The following is a 26,376-nucleotide window of genomic DNA, read 5'->3' on the forward strand; positions in this document are numbered from 1 at the left end:
CCAGAGCCGGTAAGCCTCACACAATTGGAGAAGAGCTGTGTTTACCATTAGCCAAAGAGATTACAAAGATCATGTGTGGAGAAGATGCTGCCAAGAAGTTAAACTTTGTGCCGCTTTCAAACGACACAGTATCAAGAAGAATAACAGACATGGCCAACGATGTTAAAAACACACTGATTGAACGCGTTAAAAAAAGCCGATATTTTTCCATACAGCTTGATGAGACAACAGACGTCGCAGATTTAGCACAATTATTGGTTTACGTGCGATATGAAAATGACGGTGCAGCTACGGAGGATTTGTTGTTTTGTCAACCACTTCAGAACAGAACTACAGCAGACCAAATATTCCAACTACTAAATGAGTTTATGCAAGAGAACGGACTGGACTGGAAAAGGTGTGTGGGTGTGTGTACGGATGGAGCAAGAGCAATGACTGGCCATAATAGCGGGGTAGTGGCTCGCATCCGAGAGGTGGCTTCACGTGCTCTGTGAGGAGATGGGAAGTGAGCATGTCCAGCTTTTACTTCATACTGAAGTAAGATGGCTCTCAAGGGGGAAGGTGCTTTCGAGGCTGTTTGAACTACACAGAGAGGTGTATCTGTTCTTGCAAGGAACAACCTCCCCCTTCGCAGACCTTTTTGAGGAACCAGTGTGGCTCTGCCAGTTGGCCTACCTGTCAGACATTTTCTCTCGTTTAAATGAACTCAACTTGGGACTACAGGGACTCTCTGTAAATGTTTTTGGTGTGCAGGACAAAATCAATGCACTGATAAAAAAACTTGAGTTATTTGAAATCAAAGTCAGAGCAGGTGATGTCTCAGCTTTCCCTGCGTTGGAGAGTTTTTTGTCAGAAAATGACCTGATGCTTGAAGATGGAGTGAGGGAGAACATCGCTGCACACCTTGCCTCACTCAGAGAACAGTTCTGCAAGTATTTCCCAGGGCTGCACAAAGATGGAGCTGGCAGCTGGATGAGAAATCCCTTCACCATTGACATTACCCACATGGTCTCAGGGGACTTAAATGCTGTTGAGCAGGAGAGTTTGATAGAACTATCTTGTGATGAAACACTGAAGGCTTCTTTCAAAGAGCAAACGTTGTTGGACTTTTGGATAAAGCAGTACAGTGAGTACCCTCTGCTTTCTGACAAAGCAGTGCGCACTCTCCTTCCCTTTGCAACCACCTACCTGTGTGAGAAAGGCTTCTCTTCACTTGTTGTCATAAAAACAAAGTACAGAAGCAGAGTGGAGGCTGAGCCCAACCTGAGACTGAAGCTGACCTCCATTGACCCAGACGTTCCCCGACTGTGTTCACAGAGGCAAGCACACCCATCACATTAAGCTCATGTAAGTGGTCATCATATCTGTGGATGTTTAATTGGAACTCTTATTCTGAATGCTTTTCCACACTTTTTATTCTTAAATCTTATTGTTCTGTCTCTGTGTTTGTGTTTGTCTCTGTTTCAGAAAGGAGTCACTAAAGCTGAGAAACAGCAAGAACTGTAGTCAGGCATAGCCTGTTTTTATTTTTTTGTCTTTTTTTTAAGTGAAGTCAGTAAAGTTATAACATTTCAGCACAGCACAGTTTTATTTACATTTTTAAGTACAGTTTCAAATAACATTGAAGATTTGTTTTATATTTATTTTATTACAATGTTTATTTAATTTTCATATGCAGTGCATTTTGATAGATTTTGTACAGTAGTTAATAATTTTCCAATTTTAAACACAGTGTTCCATCTGTGTATGATTGTTACAGTTGTCAACAATATTAAATAAACTTGTTAAATAAAACTTTCAAAATGTTTTTCATGAAAACTTTGACTTACTCCGCTACTGTACTTTAATGTTGGTCATTAGGTGGTACTTGGAGAGCAAATTATTTTCTCAGGTGGTACCAAGTGTAAAAAGTTTGAGAACCACTGTTCTACATCATCTTGATTGACCTGGGGCTCCGCCCCCCGTCTCTGGCTCCGCCCCCCGTCTCTGGCTCCGCCCACCGTCTCCGCCTCAACCAATCAGGTTTGAGGATGAGCTGGCAGTAAGACGCCGGAAGTTTACATCAGAAGCTAAGCTAACGGGCTAGCTAACCCAGCAGAGACCTCTCAGCTCCGCGGACGGTTCGGTTCGGCTTGGCTCGCTGCTTCTGGAGAACATTCAGGTTGGTCCAAGGAGCTCTGGTATGACACCCAGGCTGGTCTGTGTGTTAAACAGCTGCTAACCGACCATATACGGCCATAAACTAGTGAACTATGCTTGGCGCGAAGGTGTGCTGGTCTGTAATGATTTACTGTTACATTTGTCCCAGAAACACCTGGTCACACCGGAACCTTTACCTGTTCACCCCAGCTGAGGTTTAGGGGCAGAACATGTGGCTATATTCCAGCAGATACACGGACCCGGTCACGTTAAACGCAGTTTTATTGAGCGTCCACAGCTGGTGTTCATCAGAAATATCTCTACTTTAACTTCTGTCATTAGGGTGATGCTGCTCTTTTATTAGAAACTAAATGTTCCTGTGTGAGCTCAGCCCTGCACCGTGACACAGCTCTGAGCTGCCACACCCCCGGGGACTTTACCCGCATTCCTTCACCAGATTACATCAAATCAGTGTCAGGAGACTTCACTCACGAACCCTCAAACATTCAGGTCCATTACAGTGACTGAGGTGTTTGTGTGATTGACACCCGTACATCCGGGTCAGAATCAGAAATAAGTTTAATGCCAAGTTTGTTAAACACACACAAGGAATTTGTTGTGGTGATTGGTGCAATACGAAGAACAAATATATAATGAAAAGAGAAAATGTACAACATGGGGTTTTAAAGTGCCGAATATGAGTCTGTGTAAAGTTGCCCTAGGTCAGGGGTGTCCAAAGTTGGTCCTCGAGGGCCGGTGTTCTGCCAATTTCTGCTGCTTTGCCAAAAAAATGCTACCTAATGGTTTTCTACCTTTGTAGAGCTACAATTTTACTGTGTTTTACTCCCTAGCCCACTTCCATTTCCCCCAAATGGTCCTTGTCGCTTGCCAGACTGTCATTGTAAATAAGAATGTGTTCTTAATGACCTGCCTGGCTAAATAAAGGCGAATGACTGAATGAATATCAAATAAAGCGATAGAATTGTTTTTTTTTCTCTCTTTATCGTATAATGTTCACAAAGTGTAATGCAATTCATGTCATGGGTAGTGTATTTTGAAGGATCAACAATGGAAGGATCAACTCAACATCGCATATTATCAGTTTTATATCGTGCAAGAAATGATGGACGTGCCAATCAAACTTTGAAAATCCACTGTGCGCATGCGCAGAACCACAAAGTAGCATTTTCTGGCAGGTAGCAAAGATTGGCAGAACACCGGTGTCCTGCATGTTTTAGTTGTCTCCCTGCATCAACACACCTGATTCTAATTAACGGCTGTCACCAGCTTGTCATCAATAGGATATTTCTGTTGATGACCAAGCTCCTTGTATCACGGTGTGATTAAAAAAAGGGAGGCATCTAAAACATGCAGGACACCGGCCCTCGAGGACCGACTTTGGACACCCCTGACCTAGGATGTAGGATGTAACGCATAAGGTCAGGATTGGAGTCTTTACGTTAATGTGACGTAGAGTGGGATGGGGGAGAGGGGGCACCGGGGCCTTGTTGATGAGGCCAGCTGCAGTCAGGAAGAAACTGTTTTTGTGGCGTGAGGTTTTGGTCCTGATGGACCGCAGCCTCCTGACAGAGGGAAGAGTCTGAAACAGTTTGTGTCCAGTTTGGGAGGGGTCAGAACCAGGTCATTCCAGAACATGGACTCTTTTATTCTTCGTCATTCTGGTGTAGATCTGCTGCTGTGTTTGGGATCACTTCCTGTCACATAACCCAGTTTCAACCAGTCAGACAGATGTCCTCACATGTGTCTCTAGAAGACTCTGGTCTTCAGAGTTCATGGTCCCCTCAGGGACTGACAGGTGTCCAGGTCCAGACCATCGCCCCTCCACCACCGTGCTTGACAGTGGGTCTGAGGTGTTTTTGGGGTGTTAATGTATTTCCCTGTACGTCACACGTGATCTGTTGTTTCTGACGGTCTTCTTTGTGGTCTGTGTCCAGGAGTCAAGATGAGTCTGCAGTGGACAGCGGTCGCCACCTTCCTGTACATTGAGGTCTTCCTTGTTCTTCTGCTCTGCATCCCCTTCATCTCCCCCAAGAGGTCAGTGCTCACCCGTAGGGATGGGAATCGAGAACTGGTTCTTGTTGAGAACCGGTTCCCAATTCCTTGGAATCGTTTGCCTTTTTTGCAAACAATTCCCTTATCAATTCCAGTGGGCGCGAATGACGTCACCACACACGTTGCGTAACGTGTGAGCATTCGCGCCCATCAGGAAAACATGGGGACAAAGTGGCATAAACGCTCGAAAGTTTGGTTACATTTTACCAAAAAGGATGACAACAGGGCGACAATACTTGAAATGTGGACATTTCAACAAAGGGAGGAAACTGATAGGGCTCGGCCGGCTGGTGCTTTCCTCTGCAACCTGGGAGCGCGGAGTGGCCGGCGTGTGGTAGAAGTGCCGCGCGCTCGGCCACAAGGACGAGCCGGGCGCTCCGGCGGACAGCGGAGCGCGCTCCTGACACAGGTCAGCGCATCAGCTCATCTATGGAGAAGTTAAAGAGCAGTCACTGCTAGTTTCTCCTTTCATCAAGGCAGGGAAGGGTATCAGGCCAGAATAGATGAATGTCACTGAGTTTGTGTTGAACATGTTACTGGACATTCTTGTGTAATTGCCACAGAATAATTTTTTGTATTTAGTTAATTGCTACAGAAGAATATTTATTTTATTATTTTTTTATATTAAATACATTTTATATTACAAACAATTTTGTAGGGACCCCCTGGCACCATGGAGGAGCCCAAGGCTGGGGGTGTCTTAAGACTTCACTAGTATTATTTTGTGCAAAGATATAAAACAAAGTTGGTGCTAATCGACCTGTTTGTTCTCCTTTGTTCCAAATGAGAATCGATAAAGAATCGAATCGTTAAACAGAATCGAAAATGGAATCTGAATCGATAAAATCTTATCAATTCCCATCCCTACTCACCCCGTGTGTCCTACTCTCACCATGCCGCTATAGGGGGGAAGGAATTTTATGGTAGAAGAAAAAAGATGTGAGAAAGAGTTCAGATGTGGTTTTATCCAGAGAAAGGATAGGCCCTCTCCTCATGGACACAAGTTTCCAGAATGCACGTTTCATATCTCTCCTCAGATGCTCACCAGGATTTCGATCAGGACTAGGTGCTGTGTTCACACAAGTGTGATGAAGCTCGCTCTGAAACTGATGACGTGAACGCAAAACAAAACATCGAATTTCGGTAAAAAACTAAATCAGATTTAACGTTAATACCTGCAGCGTGAACACAGCCATAGAAGGAAACTTCAGAGAAGTCTGGTTTTTGACCTTGAAGTTCACCTTAAATCTCTCTGGAAGTTGTTCCTGGTTCCTGTTCGTGTCACCCGTCTGTTCAGTTCGTCATCGGTTTTCTTCTCCTGTTCATGTCCAGGGAGGTTGTCTCATGACGTTTACAAGAGTAGTCACAGGAAGCTGCTTGGAGATGTTCTACGCATTAATTTTTATCAAAACCTTCAGAAGTTGTTAGTTCTGATCACTGAGGCCCGGTTCATATCAACAGAGCTGCTGTGTTCTGCTGGAACACTTGATGGCATCAGAGCTCCAGACGACGTCAGCTGGACGCTTTGAAATCGTGAAACCCATCACTTCATTAATGCTTTTATTTTGTCAGCAGTTTCAGGTTTGCCTGTTTTTTGTTTGTTTGTGTTTGTTACACTTGATAAAAGAATGCTTTCTTCCAGGGTGAACATTAAATTTTATTTTTATTTGAAGGGTCTTCTCATCACTTTTCTCTGTGCAGAAAATATGAAAGAACAGTATTTCAGTGTCACACAATGATGCACTTTCGCAGTACTGTAATATCTGACCTCTGACTTCCTTACTACCGGAAAAATTGTACAGTAACCACTGGACTCGTATCTTAATATTATTATAAGCGTCCGACCCCTGTTACATTAATACACATTTCACATTCTCTATAATAAGCAAACAGTTATCAATACAAATAAGACACCTTTTGGCTCTCTTTAAATAATTCACCTTGATCAATAACCATTTAAATGTCAGCATTAAATCACAACACCTCACTGACCATTTCCTTTTCTCAATAACAAATTATGTACACGCGTTATCTGTAATTTCTGTATGTAATTACCTTCAATTCGGCACACATAACCAGTTGCAAATAACACAAAATTAATAAATGAACATTAAACCCACTTGTCCTTATTGTTACTGTTAAGAGTAACTTATTTACCTTAGTAACCTATCAATTTATTGAACAACACAGCTGTCTTAAAATAACTGTCTCACAAACAGAATTACAGTAAGTTACCAAGTTGCTTCCACGAAAACCGTCTATAATGATGAATATGAACAGACATATTGTCCGGAGTATCACTCTTAACACTCGTTACATTTCTTGAGACCAGTCATGTGATTACAGTCTATTTATAGCTTCTCTTCGGTGAAAACCGGCATTCACGGTGATAGCATTACGTTAGCAGCTGGCATGCTAACATTAGTTAGGTCGCTACTGCAGACACTGCTCATTTCACGCTCAGCAAACCTATTTTCTACCCCACTCATCGTCATAATACCCTCCTGTAACCCACAGCATCCTATAAAACACCCCACAGTCATTTAGTCCGGTGACTATTACATACCTGTGCAGAAAATGTGAAAGAACAGTGTTTCCGTGTCACACAATGATGCATTTTAGCGGTACTGTAATATCTGACCTCTGACCTCCTTACTACCGGAAAATGCCCTCACTGACCTCAAAGGTTACACTGAAAAGCGCCTGTGCCCTCCAGTGGCCCTTTTCTATATTGCACTGGGAATAGATATGATTTTATGAGCTGTCATGTCCACAAGAACCATATCTTTCAAAAAAATGGGGGGCTATAATGGGGGTTTTAAATATGAATGTAGGTGCTTTGCTGTTTTGTGTTGATCTGGAGTGTTCACTCTGTAGACGGTCTTAGACAAAATATTGGAATCAGAACATACAACAAGAATATAAGTTGTTTCTCTTTAAACTGTTTTGTTCTTTCACATATTTTCCTCTGAGTCAGTTATAACGGTCTCAAAGACTCCCGCTGTCCATGTTTACTCCTCAGTGATTGTCGACTGTTGTGGAATTTGGCTCATCATAATCTAGTCTCTGTTTCTGATTGTGGTTTTTCAGATGGAACAAGATCTTCAAGTCCCGGATCGTGCAGACCATCGCTCTGTATGGAAACACCTGGTTCATGGTGGCCCTTGCCATCCTGGTCTTCCTCCTCATTGGTGAGTCCGCGTGCATGGGCGTCAGTTTGATTTCAGAAGTGCTGGGGACATTTACCATAAACCTGAGTAAGGTTTGAAAAGTGCTGGGTACGAGCTAGGCCCATTACTTCCGAATTGAGGTTTCATGATAGATAATAGGCATTGCATTAGATGATGCGTATTGACGCGATATTGTCCCCATATTAAAGGCCATCTGCGCGGTCTTATTTAGGTCGTCGGAAACATCATGGGTTGGGACAATTCATCATGGGTAGGCCCTATTCGTATTTCGAAATCCGCATTTCAGTACAAGACACGATTTCGGTAATTGCACAGCCCTTGACACACCAACAAATCTCGACCAAGCAAGAGCGCATCAGGAGACGTAGTCTGCCTGGCAAACAGTAGCGTCAGTGTAAGAAGCTGGAACAATAACCAGCTGCAACTGACATACATAAATACATCACCTGAATACACATGAAATCTTATATTCCAACATCTAGCTAGCGAACCGTAAATAGTTAGCGTGTTAACCTTGCTACCTAGCGCACTTTGCTAGCTGGGAAACTAACCACCTGCACCTTTTTAACAGATAATTGTAACGTCTACAGGCTTCGCCCATGTTTAACCGTTACGATTTTCACAAATCACAAATATTGTTTCCAAAATTAAACAACCCACCTACCTGTTAAGGCTCCTGTCGTCGTGTCATAAAGCGTCGGCATCACTCTTCAAGACATTTGCGCACATTCCAGTTCCAGTAGCACCGCGCTCCTTGTGGTGGGGACAAATCTGCTCGTCAGACAAAGTGGTAGGGGTGCGTCCCCACCGTCCCCGGCGGAAATGACGCGCCTGTCCGCGTGTATTTTAGCTGAGAAAAACTGCTGTCTCGTTGCATTTCTCTGCAGCAAAAAAAGTGCTGCATTTGATAAAGTTGATATTTTACTGAAACCACTGGAGAACTGGGTGGGTCTTTCTGGACCGTTACTAAACTGGTTCAAAACATACTCGGAGAACAGGAAGTACTTTGTGTCAAAAGTTAACTTTACATCTGAGCAAACAAGAATGTGGAGTTCCCCAAGGTTCCATCCTGGGACCTCACCGGGAAGTCACCGCAGAGCTTCAACCTATACACCTAAAAACCACCAACCAGGCCAGAAATCTGGGTGTAGTGATGGACTCAGACCTAAATCTGGAAAAACACATGAATGCAATAACAAAGTCAACCTACTATTACCTTAAGAATATATCAAGTTTAAATACCTGATGTCTCAGCAAGACCTGGAGACACTAGTCCAGCATTCATCTTTAGTAGCTTGATTATTGTAACAGCATCTTTACAGTCCACCTTAAAACTCAGTGAGACAACTGCAGCTCATCCAGAACTCTGCTGCTCCAGTCCTCACTAAGACCAACAAAGTGGACCACATCAGTCCAGCTCTGAGGTCTTTACACCGGCTACCTGTCCGTCAGAGGACTTTAAAGTTCTGGTGCTGGTCTATAAAGCTCTGAATGGTCCAGGACCAGAATATATCAGAGACCTCCTGAGCCAAAACATCACCCAGTATGAACCTTGCAGACCCCTCAGGTCATCTGGATCTGGTTTTTCAGAACCAGACATGGAGAAGCTGCGTTCAGCTTCTATGTTCCACATGTCTGGAACAAACTCCCAGAAAGGCTTGGATCAGCTGAAACACTCTGTTTATTTAAGTCCAGGTTGAACACTCACCTGTTCTCAGCTGCCTCTGAATAAAGATCAGAATTTGCAGTTTTACTTTTAAACTTGTTTAGAATTGGATCATATTTTTCCTAGTTTTTATCTGTTCTTATTTTCTTTCTAATTTTTAAATCATGCTTTTTATTTCTGCCATCCATGTGATGTTTTAATTTCTCTGTAAACCAACCTTGCCTAATGTGTGTGTTTGTGTGTAGATGCTTTCCGTGAGGTGAGGAAGTACAGCGTGACAGAGAAGGTGGATCTGACCAACAACCCAACAGCCATCGAGCACATCCACATGAAACTGTTCAGAGCTCAGAGGAACGAGTACATCGCTGGCTTCGCCCTGCTGCTCTGCCTGTGAGACACACACACACACACACGCACACGCACGCACACGCACACGCACACACACACACACCATAAATAACAGGCTTAGAAAAGGCTTTATGAGATGGAAAAACGTGTCCGTTTCCTCTGGCTGCGTCTGAACGAGTTGGGTCGCCGTGTATTTGGGGTCTGCACTTTTGCACGCCTCAACGGTTAAATCCACCACGTCTGGTCTTGCACCACCAACCTGAAGTTCTGGTGCCGACATGAAGCCCGAGGAAGCTCTCTGCTCTTCGTCAGTGGACCCGGCAGTCTCGGAGGCTTGTCCCAACCAGGATCTGGATCACTCGTTGTCCTTCTCTGGGCTGAGAACCCGTGGTATCTGAAGTGGCTCCGCTGTGTGGCGACGCTTGTAAATAACGGGTCCATCATCCAGAGACTGGGCTGGCAGCGCCGGAGCTGCTGGTGACCACCGAAGGGACCAGCTGTGTGGTTGTTGACTTAAAGAAGCGGGTGTCATCTTAAGGCCTTGAAAGGTCATGGCTGGAAGCCTCTCGTGCTTCCTTTTTGTATTTGAACTTGTCATAAATCCTCAGCGGGCTGTACTGAGCTCGGTTACATGCAACTGCAAAACACCAGAGTCATCAAAGGAGGGCGTATCCGTTACGGGTCAAAATGAGCACAAATGTGGTTCAAGGGTCTTTGAACGTAACATTTTGTTCAAATGAATATGTTCATGGCAGCACAAAGCTGCAGGACGGGTTTGGACTCGGGCCTCAGACTCCACCAGTGAAACCACTTTGTGCAAACATGTATATGAAATAAGAGAACGTGTTGGGTGTTTTATTAAGGCCTCAGAGAACCGAGGGAACGTGGATGTACGTCTTCAGACGTTCTCACGGCTCAGACGTTCTCACGGGTCAGGCCTCCGTTACCTTGGCGGGTGCTGGCTTTTATTTTTATCCCAATAAACGGCTGATTTGGAAGTGTTGGGTTCAGACACATAGGTCAGCGTTTGATCCCGTCAGAGATGGGGTGGAGGCGGGGCTTGGACCAGAATAGATGTCCGAGTGTCAGCAGACTGATCTAAACTCAGAGGAATTTTACAGTCGGATGGAAAGAACAAGCAGCTGACTGTCTGCCTCCGTACAGCAACGCCCGATTGGACCCATGGCTCACAGGTGTGAATCTGTTCTGCTGCTTGATTGGCTCATTTCTCAGACAGACTTGAACGTGACTGGCTTCAGACCGGAGTGACAGGACGTTGCTTTGAAGATCCGTCATGATCAGAACTTAGGAGGTCAATGAGATTGAAGGGTGGTCAAAAAATGTTAGTTTTTTCTGCTTCGAGTCACACAGAAGTTAGAATGTTGGGTTTTGGTCAGCCGATGTCTTTGAGTCGTTCACACATGAGGAAGCTTTCCATAGACCAGAACATGACCCCCGAGCAGTTATTACATAAACAGCAGGTAAAAACTCCCTTTTTTAGGAGGGAAGAAACCATGAACAAGACCTGGTTCATAAAGGGGGGGACCCTCCTGTGGAAGACCAGCTGGGCAGAGCAGGAAAAAGGAGAGAGAGAATGAAGAACAGAGAGAGGAGAGGCAGACAATGGCTAGCTGGTGCACTACAGGGATGACTATATAAACAGGTGTAGACAGGAGACACTGAGGTGGTCAGACTGCAGGTCAGCATGCAGCTCCTGAAACTCTGGCCTGCAAACATGCACAAAAGGGAAAAAGAGGGGGCATACCAGCACAACAAACTACAAGAACAATGGAGAACAATGATGGTTATGACATACTTAAAATTAATAACTGAGAAAGGAAAGAGGAGGAGGTGTGATGGGCACCGCTTAGTGGATTATGTCTGTGCCCCCCTGCAGCGTAGGTCTATGGCAGCATATCTACAATGAAGCCATGTTTGAGACAAACTATTTTAGTCTTGTCCTGTAGCTGCAGCTATGCCTACTGGCCCTGACACACTAGAGTTACACTAACTAGAGGCTTCACTAAACGGAAAGGTTTTAAGTTTGGTTTTAAAGGAGGTGGTGTCAGGCTCCTTAACCCAGATTGGAAGTTGGGTCGTTGGTTAACAGTTCCTGATAGCAGAAGGGCCGTCCTCCAGATCTACATTTGGATACTCTAGGAACTAGATTAAACCTGCCCTCTGAGACCTCTGTTAGGAACATACGGTACTATCAGGTCTTGGAGATACAGTATCACTGAGCTAGGCAGTTTCGGACTGTATAGACTAGTAATAAAAGGTTGACCTGGATTCTAAGTTTGGAGGTTTGCAGGAATGAGGTGAACACGTGAACGTGCACCACCAGCAGCCTAGCTGCTGGATCTTAATCCAGCTTGCACAACACAGAGGGGTCAGCTAACTGAAACTGAAGCCAGGAATAAACCGGGTTTTCCTCATGTTTCATCTGAGTGACGGAGCGTCAACCCACCTGAACCTCCTGTAAGGTGTGAAGAGGTTAAAGGTCAGTCAGGAAACACCACAGTAGCGTTTACTCTGGTTTTACATCTTGTAGCATCCAGCTCACCCACTGGGGGACGTGGCTAAAGGTCAAAGTGCCAGGAAGTTACTCTCACTTACCAGCTTACTTCAGGTTGGGTCCAGGATCAGTTCCTCCAGCAGGGGGCAGCAGCGTAGACGAGCACGCTCTCTGTTCAGCCGCCGCTCTGACTCACCTCAGCATGTGATGCAGCTGCTGTAACAGAAGCCCAGGAGGAAGAACTTCAGCCTTTAGGCCGAGTCCTCCTCACCGTGATTTGTGAGTGACTCAGGAAGTCAGAGCCTGAGCCAAAAAGGAAAGTATCACGAGTTGTTGGACGGGCTGAGGCCCTGGCCGCCACTCGCAGTGTTCCTGGCCTGTTGGGTAACGGCTGGCCTTATTTGGAGCCGAGATGGGGAAACCCTCAGATTCCTCCAGTAAAGCTGGAGACGCTTCACCTCTCCGGCTGACGACCCCGTCGCAGAAGACGAGGCGGCCTCTGTTCAACCCTCTGAGCCAGAGATGCTCAGCACGTTGTGTAAAACACTGAACTCTTGCTTTATCTGGATGTTGTTGTTATTATAATGACTTGGATTTATATAGCGCCCTTCAAGGCACCAAGAGCGCTTTTTACAGAGATCATTATTCATTCATACACATCCTCACTGGTGGTGGTAGCTACGTTTTGTAGCCACAGCTGCCCTGGGGGAGACTGACGGCAGCGTGGCTGCCATATCGCGCCAAACGGCCCCTCCGACCACCACCAACATTCATCCACATTCATACACATTCACACGTTGTTGTTTAAGTGCCGTTTCATGTGAACGTTTGCATCACAGCACTGACGGGGGTTTTCTGCCTCTGAAAATAGACCAAACAAATGTGCTTTTTATATGAAATATGCTAAAATAGTTCCGGTTGGTTCGACCCGAACGAGGAAGACGTGGTGTAATCTTTGTGAACCTGATCAATCAGAGTTGAACTTTGTTTACTATCAGAAAACAAAATAAGAGCCTTTTTTTTTCTTTTTTTTTTGTAGTTTTCGGAAGAATCATTTGTTTCTGGACACGGGGGAATCCGGGACGGTTTTCTTTCACAGTGCCCACCCCTCTCGTGTGTCGGGTCCCTGCGCAGCAGCTGCAGGACGCCAGCTACTTTTAGCCCGGAGCGGTTTCTCATTGTGAGCAGCAGCGGCGGAGGATGTTGGGGAATCTGCAGACGTGTCGGGTCGCTCGGTTTACGTGTTGCTCGGGTCAGAAAGTAGTCCGACTATATTTGGACAGTTTGTCTGCTGTTATGTCGCTGGGATGCGTTTACACTTGGAGAACAGCTGCAGGAGCCTCACACACACGCACACAAAACCCTTCCAGCTTCTGTTGTGTGTCAGAAAGTCCCTGAATGCATCACCGGGAGATATTTACAACCGGCACATGTTCAGCGCTTCGGCATCACATGACGGTGACCCGGGGACGTGTTAAATTTACCTCCTCCGAGCTTCTCGTTTCTGCAGCGCGCTGCTCATTCCTGCAGATGTTCCGTCTCATTTTGAGCTGATGTTTGATGTGAAGATATCACAGAAGCACGGTTCAGCTTCAGCTGGAGAATGCAGCTGATATGAAGCTGAGCCCCCCCACCAATCCTCCGTCCGTGCGGCTGCTCTCAGCGATCGTTTCTTTACCTCCTTTATCACACGCAGGCTTTTCTGGTGCATCAGATCTCGCATTGAAATTTCCCAAGTGAACAGACTGCAGCATCAGGACCAGTGAGCGTCTAAACGAACCTGAAACGAAGAGGGCGCAGCGTTTGGCAGGAAATTGCCGCCAGCGACTACGGTGGGGGCGGGATCCAAGATTCCAGAGATTGTGATGGTGTGAAGATGACCACCTGGCTCAATCTCAGCTAGAAGCAGCTGAAATGAAAAGGCTCTCTAAATATTCCGACTCTTGACCTCCCCGGATACAGCGGGGAAAGTTTGGGCCCCCCTCGTCCGCCCACTACTGCCATTAGTCACCGCTACGTCAGCGACTCTCAGCACCACGGCACAGCACCACGACACACGCTCGGGTCGGAAACATCAGGATCACTCAAGATGTGTTACCACACACATGCAAAAGTTTGGGTCCCCTTGCTCAATTGTTACTGTAAATGAGTTAGATGATGAGCTGGTCTGCGAGAAGCGTTCAGCTTTATTCCCGATTGTTGCCTAATCTCTCAGACAACGGGAGGAGGACACTGTGCAGGGACTCTCAGTTCATAACTTTTACACACTTCTTTTGAACGTCAAAGGTTATTTTCAGAAAATGATGCAAGTTCAAAGCTTCGGGAGTACTTGATGGGAGGCTGCGTGCGTGCGTGTTTGTCTGTCTGAGAGACTACACACATTCTGGTTGTAAATCATGTTGTCTAACACTTGGCACTTGACGGGTAGTGTTTCTGGTTAACCTTAGCCAAACCCGAGACGACCACGGGTTCTCCCCGTCTGCTGCGCTCTGAGACCGTCCCGTCCCCGTGTACAGTTGGATCGTATCAAATTAATGGCCATTTTATTGGGCAACTCGCTGTGATGAAACAAAACCAAGCGCCAACCATTTAACGTCCGGGTTGAGGGTCAAAATGTCCAGTCTGCTTCAAAAACCGTTTGGTCTCAATGGTTTGATTTCACGTCCATGAGAAGGGTGACTGTTTCTGTACCACGTCAGGAGAATAAATACATAGCCGGTCCAAAAGAAAAGTCTCTCTAATTTCATTGGACCACCTTTTAGCTGTTGCTGTGGCAACGATGAGCTTCTGCAGCGTCCCACCATTAATTTCTGTCCAAAGTGGCATTAATTTTGTTCCAGGATCTCGTATTGATGATGCGAGTGTCGGACCGCTGCGCTGAGTCTTCTCCAGCACACCCCAAAGATGCCCATTGGGGTTCAGGTCTGGACACTGAGTTCCCATCCTCCCTGAACCACAACCTCTCCCGATGGATCCTGACATCGGCATCTTGAACACGTCTGTGGCGTCAGGGAAGTAAACATCCACTGATGGAAGAACCTGCTCAGTCAGTATCTTCACCTGACCTCATGACTCTGCTGAACCCAGAACTGACCAGCCGAGTTGCAGATAAGGTTCACCACGATGCAATAGATCAATGAACTTAACGATGAGTCGATGACATCAACAAATCTGCCATGACGCGGCTCTTGACTTGATTTGATCGAGCAGCCAGTGATGAGATGAGACGATGTCTGACCCTTCAGTGAAAAGCAGCACACAGAAGAGTATTGATGGGACAACATGTGTGGATCAATTATTTTCATAGATCTGTGCTGCAGGATCACAAATGATTAAATCCCTGTCCGTCCCCGGATCGTCACCCACCTGGTAGTCGAAGGGCAAGATGAGGTCATTGGTGTTTCTCTGGAGAAGCTTTCAGCTCGCGCCGGTCAAACATTTTCAGGAGTTTCATATGTCGCAGCGCTGTTTTGTAGCTGTGGCTCGCTAATAATAATAATAATAATAACTACAATCATATGCTGTAACAACAATGCACCTTCCAATAACCACGTCTACCTCATACTGCTGCACCTTTAACCTTTTTTTTTTTTTTTTAAATTGTATATATGTTAAGAGTTAATAAGATTTTCCTATTTACTGTACAGTGACAAAAAATAACAAATTCCCAGTCTTGTTTGACCTGACTTGGCCAAATAAAGCTGATTCTGATGCGGTGCACGTGTTTTGTTGCAGACTGCTGCGTCGCCTGGCGACCCTGCTGTCCCAGCAGGCCTCGCTCATGGCCTCCAACGAAGCTTTCAAGAAGCAGGCGGAGGGCGCCAGCACCGCCGCCAAGAAGTTCATGGAGGAGAACGAGCTGCTGCAGGAGGTGAGAGGCGCACACAGACACACCCTGCAGATGTTTCAGGATGACCTCACCGTCCTACTGGACTCGGACCAGCAGCCTGGAACCAGTTTGTTCCCCAGAAACTGAACTCCATTCAGCTCTGTTTTGGGGAAACCCGAGCAGAAAGTATGTGGCAACGCTGCGAGGAGAAACCAGCAGGTTTCTTTTGCTGTGTTCAAGCGCCTTAAAGTGAGTGTGGTGGGATTCCCTGTGGTTTTGGACTTCTCCAAAGTCTTGCGATGAGGAATTCCTTCAACCGGTGTTGTCGCCAAAGTTGGAGATTGAGTCCAGCCTCGAATCCGTGTTCAAAACACAAATGCTCTTTTATTTGTGGCTGCACTTTAGCTTAAATTAGATTTCTTTTTTTAATCTGTGTCAACAGAATCGTTTGAGTTTCCAGAGTTTCCTCAGGCCGGGCCTGTTGCGTAACTCTGTCTTCATGCCGGCAGCAGGGGGCAGCGCCGAGCTGCAGCTTCTGAGTCACCAGCGTCTCATTCCTCATTGACGGGGTGTAAATATGTGAATAAATGACACGAGGCTCGTGCAGCTGAGTGAGCAGTTGTTCGGGTGAAAGGGGGAAGATTACTCCGTTCTAATGCGGTTAGATGGTTGGCTAGATTCTCTGAATGAACGCTTACGTTCATTACAAAGGGTCACAGATTGCGGTGAAGGAGAGCTTCATCTCTGCAGGGTTTGATTTCAGGCTGCGCCGCCGCCTCCCTGGTGATGCCCACGTGTGCACCTTGTGATCAGGGCATGCAGCGCTCCTTGTCCCGCCTCGCAGCTGGCACGACTCTGCAGCGTGCACAGATTCATAACACCACCTTTGCATCAGCGCTGGCTGCAGCTGCTGGAATGAGGTTTTCGGATCCTCCACATGCTTCTGGTGGGTTTGATCTGTCGGCAACGCCTCAGAACTTCTCCTCCAGCAACACTGAGTGATGCTGTGAGGTTCCAGTCGACCTCTGCAGCAGCGTGACGACCGCTGATCCTGAATCTGGCCATCAGACGGCCCTTTGCATCTCCGTCTGTGCCCTGAGCGGTTTAAACTGGACAGATCCTTGCAGAGATGGCTGCAAACACTCAGATACACTCTGGTAATGTGACCCATGTTTGTTGGCGATGAGGAGATCTGTGCTAAAAAGAGAACCTGCTTCATGAGCACGTGGCACTCTGACATTTCAGGTCAAGCTTTGGTTTCCAGGAACAAGTGTTTCAGGAACTTCAGACACCTACGGTTTATCTGAATTGATATTTTGAACGATCTGCCCAAGTTTCTCAACACACGACTGCTGTGAATCAGACTGTTGTCAGAAGTTACACCCAGCGCTGGGAATGAATATTCCTGAGTGGGAGTTTTATCAGGGGTCATGTACTGTATCTGCTCAGGCTGTCAGGCCAGCTTCCTCCTGGAGGACATTCAGCCATCTGCAAGCTCTTCATCCTCTGCTTCATGTGAAGCATTAAAACTTTTTTTTTTTTTATTTGGGGGGGACTCGCGTCCAAAACAACGTGACAAGTTATTGCTGATCAGATGTCTGGTCTAGTAGAGAGAGCGGTGAGCAGCAGAGACCAAACATGGCTGGCTGCAGACCCAGAAGTTTTTTTTTTTTTTTTGTTTTTTTTTTTTTTAATCAAAGTCTTTTTATTAAAGGTTTTGCATATCACACAAAAAAAAGACAAAACAAGTAGAACACGAAACCCACTACCCACCCCAGCCCACCAGACCTAAACCTCTCAAGAGTTAGTGTTTCTTGAGAGGAGAAACAATTAGAGTTGTTTTAGTTGCAGTCACAGTGAAATGATTGTGTCGTGGTGCTTGAACTTTCAAGCTAAGATATTTTCACTGATGCAATGAGAAGAAACAAACCTGTCGAGACCAAAGCTGTTCGTCCTCTGTCCGTTCTGAGTCAAGACGACTTCACTGATTATTAACCTTCGGCCTCTTCTGGTGGTTCCTAACTAAGTTTGCATGAGTGTCTTGAGGGATCATGTTTGGTTCCTTCAGGGACAGCGACAGCATTAACGTTTAGCTCCCACCACAGGTTGCCAGCGCCAGGAGGGTAATTCTGAGTCTTTGACCATGGCAGTGTCTTGTTTACTGGGAATTTTTATAGTCCCTATTTTACGTGAGAACTTGGCTCAGAGTGCCACAACAGGAACTTGAGTTTTATGTCCTTCAAAATAGTTGGCCGAGCATAGCTGGGATGGGTTCCAGCAGACCCTATCCCTATGTAGGGGCTGCAGGGATGGGTGAATGTTCAGGGTCAGGGTCTCGTTGAAAGACCAAGCCGGAAGAGGGTGGTGAGCCTGAGTTCTTCAATGACCTCGAAGGCACTGTGATAAAGACGCCTCACAACCATCTTCATGAAACACAAACTTCAGAGGAAGCTGGTCCATCAAGATCTCTGCAGGGTCCGGTGATCCTTGTTCACGTCTCTCGTTAATATCCTCTGAAGTCTCCACCACCTCTAGATCTGTTTTTGTTCTGTAACGACATAAATTACTTGGGAACTCATTTTTAACTTCATCAGGGAATAGTTTACTACGTAAGTTTTGATAAGCCGTGCAGTCATTGGTCAGTATTTGGGGGTAAATGCTGAAGAAAATGGTCAACCGCTGCATCACTCGGGCTTCTGTTCTTGGTCACTGCTGTACGAGAAGAGCCACACCAGTGTTCCTGTTTTCTGCCTTGTCCCCTCCTCATCAGCACTTCTTTGTTTCCCCTTTCATGCAGGAGGCCCTGCAAAACGCGTCATCAACACGGTCTATAAACTTGCAGTTTCTGGCTCCACAAGGGATCTAATTATGGGCTGAGTTTTTGATTGACAGCTGGGTTGCAGTCGAAGGTGTCGGCTGACTAGCTGTCATCAATGGAGTTACGTAGGGTTTTCAGCATTTAAATTTTCAGTGAACTTGATTCCTGAGCTGTGACGTGTAGCCGGTTGTTCTAACGGCCCGCTGGGACCTGGAAGAGTCCAGATGTGGAGCTTAGCTGAGCAGCTGCAGCTCCCCTCCCTTAGCCAAAGGCTGCTAACTGGAGAGCAGCCTCGAGCTCGTCCGCTGCTGGTTCTGGCCCCGACCGGCGACCTCCATGTCTGTACCGTTCCAGGGACCTTTCAGGCTAGCCAGGTCAACCATGGCTATAAATCACACAAGGACTAAAGAGTAGTTTCCCCCCCAAAGGATTTGGATCCATCTAATTCCAAGATGGTTTTCCACTTTGTCTTAGTCCAATTTGAATCACTTGCGGTCCACGGAAAAACAGTGGGGCTTCTGGATTATCTTTGCACGATGGAGCTTTAACCTGCACAGTTTAATCCCAAGGAATTATTCTCAAGCGGTTTAATAATTTGCACAGTTTTTCTTGGAGAGGTAAAGGCAGAGGTTGGCAAACGTAAAATAAAAAAAAATCAAATCAATCTTTATTTGTTTAGCGCTTTTCATACAAAATAAAAAATACAACGCAAAGCGCTTAAACTTAATAATAACCCAATCATATTATTTATTAAGCATATTTATATGCTTGTACATAGAATACCAGCTATCGTTGTATGTAGTATTTTATCTTATTTAGTTTTTTTTGCCTACTCTTCTTCTGTTTTTGTTCTTGAGCTGTGGTAAGGCACAAACTTGTCCTTGTGGGATCAATACAGTCTCGTGTCCCTGACCTGTTAACAGGTAACCTAATCGGGTGCAGCTGCTCTTCTGGCCTTTTGCTGTTATGAAAGGAGGCGTGCCCAGACTTTTTAAACGTCTTGCTGCCATCAAATTCAAATTGAGCTAATATAATTCATAAAATGTCTTGTAAAAAAAGTCTCTTTCAACATTTGATATATTTTCTTTGTCCTGTTGTGCGTGAAATGTATGGAAAGTGGGGGTTGTAGTTGAGAGCTGAATGCAACATGAGAGGTGTATTTCTCTGCAGCTGTAAACGTGCTGCAGGAGGTGTTGCTGCGCTCGTCTTGTGGTCGAGAACGTCACATTAATACGATGATCTTGTCCACGGAGACGGGGGTGAGTGGTGCACTGTTGGAGATGCAGATGTTTTACAGAGGGGTTTTTAAACTCGTGATCAATGACATCACAAACCACACAGAACAGCAGAGCTCTTGACTTTTTCATCGCCGACATAAATAGTAACTGAAATGGAAACTCCAAACAGATGTCAGGATCTGTGGTCAGAAGGGCATGGGTCTGGACAGGTGGACATGCCAGTGCTGGGCTCATGTAAGAAGTGAGCAATAGTGCCATCCAAACGAAACACACATCTGAGGGGAAAATGTCCCGATCAATCAGAGCAGCGAACACGGTGACATATTCAGAGCAACGGAAACAAGTCAACGGGAGAGTGATTTGTGTAAAAGAGTAGATTAAACTGTTGCCAGCCTGATGGCGAAACGGAAAATACATCTACCTTTGAAAGGAATGACCACTCTGTGGTCATCGTGTTTAACCCACCCAGCCTCTCTCTACAAAGATAGACTATCGATTGGCTCCCCAACACTTTTGGGTAGAATTGATGAGCTCCAAGAGGTGATAGATTTCTATGATTATAATATGGCTATTTGGGCTGTTGATCATACTCTCCGAAATCTCTGGGTTGGCCATGAAAGGTGTGGAGACACCCCACGTTCGATGATCTTGTACATGAGGCCTACCAGGGGCCTCGTGTACGAAAACGGTGCAGAAATATTCAGAAACTGTGCGTACGCCCAAATCCACATACGTTTTAATTTGAACTTCAAAACCAACGTGAAATTGAACTCGGGACTCGGGAGCACGACACTCTTCCCTGTCTCCTCCTCCAAGGAGATCCGTTTGAATATGATGAGGTATGAGATAAATATCCAAACAAAAACAAACCATGGACCGTGAGCTGGAGACCCTCTGGTCAAGAGTTCAGTCCAGGAAAAAGAAATTATTTGGCGGCATTTCCTCCGATTTAAGCTGTAAAAATAAACGAGTAGTTGTGTTGACCACATTGCATTATGGGTGTCGTTGTTCCCTGAAGAGTTGATTTTATTGTGTTCAGCATCATTACACTCTTTTATCATGTTTGGGTTTAAGAGCCAACACCAGAACTGAAACTGGACCAACGACAGCTCCTCGTTCCAGGTTACTACACATTTATTATAAAACTACATAACATTAATGTTCTGTTTTATTTTAAAAAGACAACTTTAGGGAACCAATTCTTTGCTGCAAATTGTGTTTTAATGTCTACTCAGACACTGTTATGGGATGTTTGAAGGATCTGGCTTTTATCTCCATTAGTCGTCCCATACGGTCGTCATAGCGACTGAGAGACGTCCGACCCGTCAGCAGCTCCTGTTGAAGGGTTCATGTTGGTCGGAACCAGTTCGTCGCTGGGACCAGATCAGCAGATCCAGAAGGATCCTCTCGTGACCTAAATCAGCTGATGGTCCAGCAGGTCAGCTGGTCCCTGAAGACACGTCCCCTCCAAACTCGTCAATGTCTTCTAGTTGGACCAAAGTGTCCCGAGTCGACCAATTATGGGACTTACGCAGTCGTTTCTAGGAAAACTAGATAATTTATAACTGATGTCATGTGACTTGTTCTTCATTAATCTGATCATCAACAGTCTTCATCTTGTTGATCGGCGTCTGTGTTCCTCTCAACCATCACTGATGTGTCTTTATGTCTTCACGAGACACAAACCCAAAAAACTCATCAGTTTTCTCTGATTCAGGTTGCAGCTTCACTTTAATGAGGTCAGACAGGGTTTTCTTTCCTTGACTTGAGTCCCAACGTGACGGTTTTCTCTCAAACCCCTCTTGACTTCAGCAGATCTAGCGGAACATGTTTTGGTGTGTAAAGTACAAGTTTCACTACTTTATAGTTGGTTCTGTTGACTGACACCAGTGTGTAGCGGCCCCAGCTCTTGTAGGTCTTCAAAGCCGCTCAGAAACTAGGCCTGTGTTGAAAAAATCGATTTCCCAATTCTAAATCGATTTTCATATTGATTCCTAAAAATCGATTCATATGTCTAAAGATCTTTTTTTTTTTTTTAATAAGTGTTAGGTTATAATTGCATAAATTGTCTATATTTCATTACTTTATATACTGTCTTGGGGTTACATTTGCAAAAAATGCTAAAAACCAAATACTCAAAAATTAGAAACCAAAATAGACTGAAAATGGAACAAATTAAAATGGAATGTGGGAAAAAATAAAACCGATTTCATCCGTCTCTGTTTGGTAATTCTGCCCCACGATGTTTCTGAAAGCAGTTCTATCAGCATTCTGGGAGGTGATTGGTCCTTACAGCATCATTAGCTGCAATACTTGCTGTTGAATCTCAATATAATACTAGTAGTAATATGTTGCAGAACTACAGTCATATAATTCATGCAACAGCTCAAAAAACAGTTTTAATAACACTAACCCAAATCAATATCGGAATCAAATCGAATCAAATCTTGATAATCGATTCTGAATCTTAAGAATCGGAATCGAATTGATTCTTGACATTTGAATCGATCCCCAGCCCTATCAGAAACCTGGAGGTGATGAAGAGGTTCATGTACAGTACAGGTCGGTACCGTGACCCAGTCATTGCTTCCAACCAGAACCATTTATTCAACTGGGACTGCAGATGTTGGGATAAATCTGGACTTTGACCCGTTCATGAAGGTCAGGAGCTGTTCCACCACCTTACCGCAGCTCAGGCGGTTCGTCCGTTTATCTAGAACGATGTGAGCGATTTAGACCATTGCTGTCCATATGAACATGGTCCTTGGATGTCTTGACCTCAGAGCCGTAGTAAAGCCACTGTATGCAGTAAAGTAGAGAGCACATGGCGCTGCTGTGTTGATGGGAGAACAAAGACACTACTGTAGCACGAGGGAGAACGTAGAACCAGATGTGCTGGTGTTAGAGTGGCTTTAAAATGGGACAGTTATTTTATTGAGTTGGTCCAAACCTTTTCTACTGGTCCGGTTCTGGTTCTTCAGTAATTAAAGTTCTGTTGCTGTGAGTGGTCCTCGGGCTGAGCGTGGGTCGGGGCGTGGTAGATGTTAACCTGTTGGATGTTTGTTTCCATAGAAACTGCTTGAAGCTGGTATCGAGGTGCCGGAGGCTGACAAGAAGGGAGCTGCAGTGAAGGCGGAGAGCAAGGATCTAAAGGCGGAGCTGAAGACCCTGACGGAGGAGCTGGAGGCCACCAAGAAAGGTGAGGAGGAAGGAGCATTAGAGGACGGGGGGGAAGGAGGGGTGAAAGGATGAGGATGACGTCTTCTTCTCCTCCTGCAGCTCTACAGAAGTCAGACAGTGATGTTCGTGCCATGAAGAAACAGTCGGAGAACCTGACGGTGGAGTACGACAGACTTCTGGAGGAGCACAGCAAGCTGCTGGTAACACACACACACACACACACACACACACACACACACACACACACACACACACACACACACACACACACACACACCAGTGCTGGCCCGGCTGGGATGCTCCTGCAGCTTCGAGGAGACTCTCCCCTCACTCAGCCAGTAGTGCAGGGGTATTCAACTAGATTAGGCAGGGGGCCACATCTGCAAAAGGACTGTATGGAGCGCGCAGGCGGAAAATTTGGGGGTTTTCAAAATGTATTTTGCACTCAAAGACGAAGATTTATGTATATAATAATACATTTGTGCACAGGAATAAGCATGAGAATATATCTATCTAGTTTACATATGAATTATGTATTCATTGTCTCCAGATTTAGTCATTGTGAGTGTTAAATATAATATTCAGATAAAGAAAAAAAATTTCAGGCCAATCCTAGAAGCCTAATGATGTAAACAAGTACTCTATACAACGTTATAGAGGTTAATAACAAATAATGTGACGAACATTATCACTATGCAACACTGGCAACAAATCCAAAGTAGTAAAAACATCTCCAATAGAGATTAACATGTACAAACACTGTCCAATGAATCATTAACCAACTGAAAAGGCTACCAAGCATCTTAAACTTTTAGTAATGAACAAAATGCGATGTAAACCATGTTAGTTTCACTTACTTCGTCACTTCCGACCAGATATATAAAATGATTTAATATATATTAAAAACATTAATAACTAGGTATGAATTATGACCAGGGGCCACATAAAAACTCCTGGTGGGCCACAAGTGGCCCGCGGGCCGCCAGTTGAATATCCCTGCAGTAGCGGCTCCTCCACGTTACCAGGCAACGGCAGCAGTGTTGGTTGAGCGGCCAGAGTCGGGTGACGGAGGTCGTGATTCTGTCCCTCCAGCCGGGTTCTGCCCTCCACCCACTGGCTGAAACCCCGGTGGGAGTGTTTCTTCTCCCGCCGCGTCTCCAGCTCTTTGTCCAGCCTGGACTCCTCGCGCCTCCGCTCAACCTTTCTGATGGGGTTCACACAGCTCTCCTGGCGCCCTGCTCCACCGCCACGACCTCCCAACGGTGGAAAAAAGAAACGTTGAACGCAGTTTTGTGCCTTTGCGCCACTCGCACAGCAACAGCGGGGCGGAGTAAAGAGTCACGGGGGCGGAGCCAACCGTCTGTGGACAGTGACCTCCCAGAAGTCTCTGGGTCATGCCCGGGTCACAGTTGAACACGAGGACGGTTGGAGAAACGGACGTGAACCTGCCGTTATTTTTGGAAGGACCCTGTTAAATAACCGTTAAGTTTTAAGGACAATTTTTGAAGTTTTGCACCAAGGGGCCACAGCGCGTGGCTCTTGGAGCCCCCGGTTCTTCACAGTTGGGTTTATCGACACGAAGACCCAACTCAACTACTGCACCAGAGCAGGCCCCCAATGCAGCTGCTGTTGAGTTGCAGGTTGATTCTGGTGGTTCTGCTGAAACTATCAGAGCGACGCAGACCTTCAGATTATTTACACTGGTGACGTACACAAATAATAAAGTCTGAAATCAGTGAGAAACTCCTGGGTGGCTGTAGCTGCTGCTCATGTTTATACGTGCCACTGTTAAATTTAGCTGCTGCAGTCGCCGTGTTTGAGTGAAACAGCAGCTGATCCACCTTAAATATCACTCTCTCTCTCACACACGCACACACACACACACACACACACTCCTGTCAGGGGTGTCAGTTTCCACAACTGCTTCTGTTTTGGATGTAATTCAGGTTGAAGAAAACATAAACACGCCTTTCATTTACACGCCGGCTAATCAGCAGCAGCTGCCGGCCGCGTTTATAACCTCGGTTCTGGTTCCGAGTTGGTTCTGGCCCCCGACCTCCTCCCGTAACTTCCTCCCACCGCTGACTGAGGACGCTGAGATCTTTGAAGCAATTTTTTACTTTTGCAGTTCACCAAACAGAGAAAGTTTCTAAACGACCAGATTCCACCAGCTCAGCTGCTAACATGCTAACCTGCTAACCGTTTCCAGTTTGGTTTTCACTGCATGAGTCCAAACAGATCTGGAACTGGAAGACCGAGTCCTACTTCTGCTGTATCCATCTTCAGTTACTGTGATTACATGTATACTTGTATACTACCCGGCGTGTTTATCTGAGCGGTTTGTTCACGTGTCGTTGCTGAGACTAGAAAAGAGCCTCGTTAGTGGAGCTTCCTGACATCTGTTTCTCTGAACTTTCAGGCAAACGGCGACAAGAAGTCGGACTGAGGGTCAAGAACTTCATCTTCATCACCGTCCTCAAACTGTCCACAGGCTGGCCGATGTCGCCGGGCTGTGATTGGACGATCATGCTGTCACGTTCCTCTTCTGTCTCCGTAACTGCAGTTTCTGTTTGAGTTGTCTGGTTTCTGCTCTGGTTTCCAGCATTCCCGCTCTGGTTTCCAGCATTCTGCTCTGGTTTCCGGCATTCCCGCTCTGGTTTCCAGCATTCCTGCTCTGGTTTCCGGCATTCCCGCTCTGGTTTCCAGCATTCCCGCTCTGGTTTCCAGCATTCCCGCTCTGGTTTCCAGCATTCCCGCTCTGGTTTCCAGCATTCCCGCTCTGTTCTCCGGCATTCCCGCTCTGGTTTCCGGCATTCCCGCTCTGGTTTCCGGCATTCCCGCTCTGGTTTCCAGCATCCCCGCTCTGGTTTCCAGCATTCTGCTCTGGTTTCCAGCATTCTGCTCTGGTTTCCAGCATTCCTGCTCTGGTCTCCTGCATTCCTCGAATGGACTCTAAATGTGCTCTGCTAGAAAAGACAAGCGTCATTTCAGAATAAAAGCATTGTCTTTCATATTAGACACTTTGGATGTTTAGGTTTAAACGTCCAGAAATGAAAGTGAACAGTGAAACTGTAATTTCTGCCGGACGTCTCACGAACATGAATGTTTTGAACCGGACCGCCTCCTGGGATCAGAACTCCAGTGTCTCCTGTGGTCTCTCTTTGTGGACTGTGATCTTTTTTTTGTTTGAAATGTTCTCTGAAGTCGCTCATGACTGTTGCGTTAAAGGCGTCAGGGAAAGTCCTGAAGATGTTTTCTGCTCTTTCGCCACCAGACCTCCAGTACAGACGCTAAATCACAGAAAAGTGGCGGTCTGGAGTTTCGCTGGTGTAACTGATGGTCTCTCTTTTCTGTTAATAAACATGCTCGTCATGCACGA

The 26,376-nt window shown here is 45.8% G+C and overlaps 1 protein-coding gene across 1 annotated transcript; it reads left to right on the plus strand.

Moving 5' to 3' along the window:
• Positions 1-2,034: 2,034 nt before the first annotated feature.
• Positions 2,035-26,376, plus strand: bcap31 (B cell receptor associated protein 31). Its single transcript, XM_061735679.1, has 8 exons — positions 2,035-2,161; positions 4,095-4,194; positions 7,303-7,403; positions 9,315-9,459; positions 15,668-15,803; positions 22,890-23,016; positions 23,097-23,197; positions 25,417-26,376. Exons 2-8 carry the CDS (start codon positions 4,103-4,105, stop codon positions 25,441-25,443), a joined length of 729 nt encoding a protein of 242 aa, XP_061591663.1. The 5' UTR covers positions 2,035-2,161; positions 4,095-4,102; the 3' UTR covers positions 25,444-26,376.

The sequence above is a fragment of the Cololabis saira genome, chromosome 12, assembly GCF_033807715.1.
Source record: "Cololabis saira isolate AMF1-May2022 chromosome 12, fColSai1.1, whole genome shotgun sequence".
Lineage (NCBI taxonomy): Eukaryota > Metazoa > Chordata > Actinopteri > Beloniformes > Belonidae > Cololabis > Cololabis saira.

What these genes read in the sequence shown, in the direction of transcription:
- bcap31 (XM_061735679.1), top strand. Translation starts at nt 4,103, where the DNA reads ATGAGTCTGCAGTGGACAGCGGTCGCCACCTTCCTGTACATTGAGGTC. An exon ending in CCCTTCATCTCCCCCAAGAG is followed by an intron (nt 4,195 to 7,302) that starts GTCAGTGCTCAC and finishes GTGGTTTTTCAG; the next exon opens with ATGGAACAAGATCTTCAAGT. An exon ending in GCTGGAGGCCACCAAGAAAG is followed by an intron (nt 23,017 to 23,096) that starts GTGAGGAGGAAG and finishes CTCCTCCTGCAG; the next exon opens with CTCTACAGAAGTCAGACAGT.